At 42.5% G+C, this 4,802-nt stretch overlaps 2 protein-coding genes across 2 annotated transcripts in view; both read left to right on the forward strand. All coding sequences in view use genetic code 11, as the record gives it.

The window, feature by feature from the left end:
* Positions 1–1,595: 1,595 nt before the first annotated feature.
* Positions 1,596–3,727, forward strand: EGR_03840 (Alkaline phosphatase, tissue-nonspecific isozyme; the record flags this gene model as incomplete). The annotated part of the gene is made up of 5 exons (XM_024493089.1): positions 1,596–1,974; positions 2,096–2,309; positions 2,559–2,854; positions 2,898–3,280; positions 3,440–3,727. 5 exons carry the CDS (start codon positions 1,596–1,598, stop codon positions 3,725–3,727), a joined length of 1,560 nt encoding a protein of 519 aa, XP_024352550.1.
* A 512-nt stretch (positions 3,728–4,239) lies between these two features.
* The window catches only part of EGR_03841 (HEAT repeat-containing protein 5B), a gene marked incomplete at both ends in the record, with an annotated part of 44,186 nt that continues 43,623 nt past the window's right edge, over positions 4,240–4,802 (forward strand). Inside the window, one exon of the mRNA XM_024493090.1 lies at positions 4,240–4,680. Coding sequence (XP_024352551.1) covers positions 4,240–4,680 — 441 coding nt within the window. The remainder of the gene's footprint in view (positions 4,681–4,802) is intronic.

The raw sequence follows: 4,802 nt of genomic DNA on the forward strand, positions 1-4,802 counted from the left end.
TTCTAACGCTCGGTCTGCAGTGCGCGTTCCAACAGTGGATGTAATGCTTCCATAACCGCTAGAGGTCAAAAGTTCTTCAAAACCCGGGCAGTGATGGTAATACTTTGCTTATTGGTTTAAGATTCCGCATTTGTACTTCCGCTGGACGGCATGCCCCTGGATCTATACAATAGCCGTCCAGGTCTTCTATACGCCAGCATTACATATTCAGCCCTAACATTATGTCGCCTTGCCTCTTCAGAGAAGTCTCGGGGCCCTGCAGTGGTAGCACCTGAAAGCCAACCCTATCTCAAGGGACAACTGCTTTGAATTCCAGTCCTAATTACTTGACCTTGGAGTGAGGGAAGAGAAGCATAGGCAGCAGATGGGAGAATTTGTGACCACTCCTAGTGGAAGAGCAGAAAATGACGTCCCGTTTTCTACAGGAAGGCTATTAACATCTGAAGCGAGACAAGCCACAAACCATTTGAGAATTTTCGTTGCGGAGGACTTTTTGGTACATGTATGAAGATGTCAATTGGATGAACATGTGATGCCTTCTTCAACTCTACCACCTGGAAAGAACCCAGATAGGTGCAGCTTGGAAGCATTGAAGTAAGAAGTGACAAGAAGACGTAAAAGAAATACCACGTCCCCACAAAACTATTTTTTAACACCGTCCTTCGCTGAATGGGTCAGGGCTTTGGTCAGTGTTTTTATGACTAAGTTAAGGCCTGCTAATTCCAACTTTCCCTAATACATTTGACAAACAGGACAAAACTCTAGATCCAATAAAATTGTCAGATATCTTCTCAAGTGTAGGCAAATTCAATGACTGGCGTGGTTGGTTGTTGGCTGCATCTCTTAGAGCACCGATTACGTTGTGATGGCCGGTGCGGAAGATTATCCATGGGGAGCTTAGGGGGCGAGGCTTGGAAGACGAGAGTGTCCTATGCACCAGTTTGATTGTTTACCACTTGGTTTTGGTTTAGCGGGTACTTAACGCTCCCCATTGCTCCTCAGCAGGGAAGATGACCTCCAGGCCACAACACCAGCCTCCTACAGCCCTACCGTACGTCGGTGATACATACTCGAGCCTGGTATTAAGACTTCCTTCGTCTTCAAATCTGATTCGCATCGATGTGCCCATCTGATTCCATGAAGAGAAGGTTACATTGCATCCACAATTTACAAATTAATGGGAATATTCTACTTTGCAATTACTTCACCGTTTTTACTGGATACATATCAATTTAAAAAATTGGTGGAAGATTGTCTAAATAAAGCTAAAGTACTCCAGAGAAGGAAGGGTTTAAAGCAACCGCTGACTAAAAACTGAGATAATCTGTTCCCGACGGAAGTAAGGATATTTTCTGCAGCGGACGAGAACACGCCCATAAAATCCGGTCCTAAAACGCACCAAATATATAAAAAAAGTTAATTTAGGAGTAATTAAATTTCAGTAGACGGCAACTTTTACGAAGCTACCAAAATGAAAAACTGACCAGTCAAATGTCAATCCGATTTAAATCTCGGACAATCAATAATTTTATCCGCGCGCAAGCTTTGAAATTACCAAATTTTGCTGTGCAAATGGAGCAATGACGTTTGGACTAATGATGTGGATTTTGGTGGGTCTATTTATGGCCACACTAATGAGCGAGGACGATGAGGTGTTAGACCATCCTGTGCTTTCATGGGAGGTGCAGCCCACCTTTTGGGAGCGCCAGGCGCGAGAACAGCTTTACTTCGCCTCACGCCTGTTCCCTCACTTGGTTCAAAGGCGAGCCAAAAGTGCCATCTTATTTCTTGGCAAGGGGCTCACTTCTGGGGGTCTTTCTAGCGGGCGGCTGTACAAAGCATTTAAGGCAAAGCGCACGGGGGAGGTGAAACGGATGAGTTTTGAGGTGTGGCCTTTCAGCACCATGTGCAGGACGTACGATCTTGAGACCATGTCAGCAGATGAGGCCAGCTCTGCCACCGCTCTCTTGACAGGTAATTTTTACCAGCAAAAACAGTCCTCAATATGCAAATAAAATAGTTTAATCTAGCTTTAATGTGGCCACGACGATAATAATGCCTACTTATTAAGTAATAAGCATACAAAATTTTACAGGAACGAAGACACGATCAGGGGTTTTGGGACTAACGGGCGACGTCAAGCGTGGGTCCTGTCACCCGTACACGAAACATGAGAAAACAATGTCCATATTGAATGCCGCTGTGGAAGCTGGCCTAGCTACTGGCATTGTAACCAACACACGCTTGACGCAGGCCCCGTCAGCCGCCAATTTTGGATATGCTACTTCTCAAGGTTCTGAAAATGATATGTAAGGTTCACAATTTAAATGGAAAATCTTGTCTTTGTGTAAAGCTTTGGATGTGAAATCGATTAGAAGATCTGTTTTGAAATATTTTAACTTTAAGAAGACAATGTTTCGTGATTGAGATTTCGATAACTTCAGGTCCAACCTTCTATCAGGATCAAACTATCAGCCGCAATATGAGCCATGCATAAATAACTTCATTTAAGTACTTTCTCAGATATGCACAAGTGACCTATTTTATCTGTATTGTAGCGAGGTTAATAGGCAGTGCGACGAAACAACCGACCTCAATAGCATGGATTTGGCCAAACAGTTGGTTCTCGAGCACCCAATGATTAACGTTCTGCTTGGCGGTGGACAAGAAAACTTTTATCCCAACACCTCATCCCTGCCCAGCGACGCCACACGAAGGGGTTTGCGTGGTGATGGCCTCTTTTTAACTGACATTTGGCTGTCTACACTGCGAGACATGGGTAGGAGCGCTGAATACGCAGGGAAAATTTCAGAGTTGCATGAAAAGGTTCTAACACGACCTGATTACCTTCTTGGTGGGTTATTTTTGGAAAAGCTAACCCAACATTTATCCTCCAGGTCTCTTGGCGCCCTCTCATTTACCCGCTGAAATAGGTCGTAAGCCGACCGAGCCGGGTCTGGCCAATTTAACAAAGGTGGCTCTTGAAGTTCTGATGAATCAAGGCAAGGGATATTTCCTCTTTGTGGAAGGTGGTCCGACTGATAAATCCTACGTTTCTGATAATTCAAGGCAAGTTGGATATCTATTACAACTATTTTTGAAACACAGAAGGATTTTAGAAGAAATTTTGGCGTTTGATGATGCAGTAAAAGCAGCAGTGGATATGGTTAATCTGAGGGAGACACTCATCATCGTTGTTGCATTTCCTTCGCAACGGATAGAAGACTACCATGAATTTAATCGTTTTAGAAAAAATCTGCATTTCTTAGATAAGGCAAGCGTACATTTATTTAAACAAAATCTTGTTTTTTTATCCTACTATTGATTTAAATCAGCGCATATATTCATAACCCCAATGTTCCTGCTTTTTTGGGATTCAAGATCCATTGTAAAAAAGGCAAATATTCAGCCTAAAGCTTTACATACTTTGTACCCCTAGACTGCTGGTTCAGAACGAAGTCGGTTGAATTTCTCTCAAGACGACGGTCGTGGTGGAGAAGACACTGGAGTGTATGCCATTGGTCCACTAAGTCACCTCTTCCATCGAACTATCGATGACACCTTCATTGCACATGCAATGAAGTTTGCTCTTTGTCTACCACCTCATCATAGGGACAATACCCGATGCCGGATGGTCAGAGGAGAAATGGGGACGTATAAGGAGAATAAGGCGTTCAACGATTTGATGAAATATTTCTTGACTTTGACCAAGAGCTTCCTGAATTAATCTTTTTAAGTTTGATCAAAATGAAAGTTGTACTGCTCCAACATTTTAAGTTAATTAAATACACAGAATAGGTCGATTACAATCTAACTGCCCAAGATAGAGCTAATATGTATGGATCTCAGGGGTGAGCCGACGTGAGGGTTCTAGAAAATAATCCAGGATAATTCCAATGTGTGATTCTGTCAAAAAAAATTAAACTGAAACAAATTAAAGATGGTGACTATCCACTAGTTGCTGTGATGAAGTATGGCTAAAACTTTATTTTGGCAAATGGTTTATTTGATGCCCTTTTAGTAGATACAGAGCAATCAAATATGGTAAGGCCAAAAACTAAGTTCATCGCTTTCATTTCGAATTTATGTAGGCGAAATTTTTTAATTGCAAAAGTCAATGTCCTGTACTTTCAATGGGTTGGCACCTACGCCGCGTTCTTTGGCACGCTTATAAAGAAGAGTCTCTGAGTTTTAATTGGGTTAGGGTTGCATAATATTATCTCTGTTCTTTTATCAGAAATGGATGCACATCCTGGCTTATTGCTTAATGATGCTGCATTTGCTCGCGTGCCTGAACAGAATAAGCCTGTATTTATCTATGACTGGCTGCGCAGTCTCGACCGACGGCTTTCCCAATCGACAAAAACCGAGGTTAGAAATGTTCAACAGGCTTTAACTGACCAACTTATGAACCAAGTTACTCAAGGCGTAGGTCCGCCATCCCGCAAACTGCTAGGAAGATGTTTAGCAAAAGTTTTTACCACAGGCGACTCAATTTCTCTCTACGCGGTGCTGAACAGCTGTAATGACGCACTCAAAATTCGTGACGATAGTCCCACGACGATAAACAAACGGTTAACTGCTTTAACCTGCCTTGGTGTCATTTATCGAAGTCTTGGGCGGCTTTGTGGCCGCTCTTTTGAAGAGACTGTCGGTATTTTAACCAAGATGATTAAACAGGTACGATGTTTTTATGGGTGTCATTAGTAGCAATTTCTATATCGTTTGTTAAAACAAGAGTTTCTTTGTGCTAGGTTGAGTCGCAAACACGATGCGAGATTCTGACAACACTTATGAATATT

The sequence above is a fragment of the Echinococcus granulosus genome (assembly GCF_000524195.1).
Source record: "Echinococcus granulosus chromosome Unknown EG_S00021, whole genome shotgun sequence".
In the NCBI taxonomy this organism is placed as follows: domain Eukaryota; kingdom Metazoa; phylum Platyhelminthes; class Cestoda; order Cyclophyllidea; family Taeniidae; genus Echinococcus; species Echinococcus granulosus.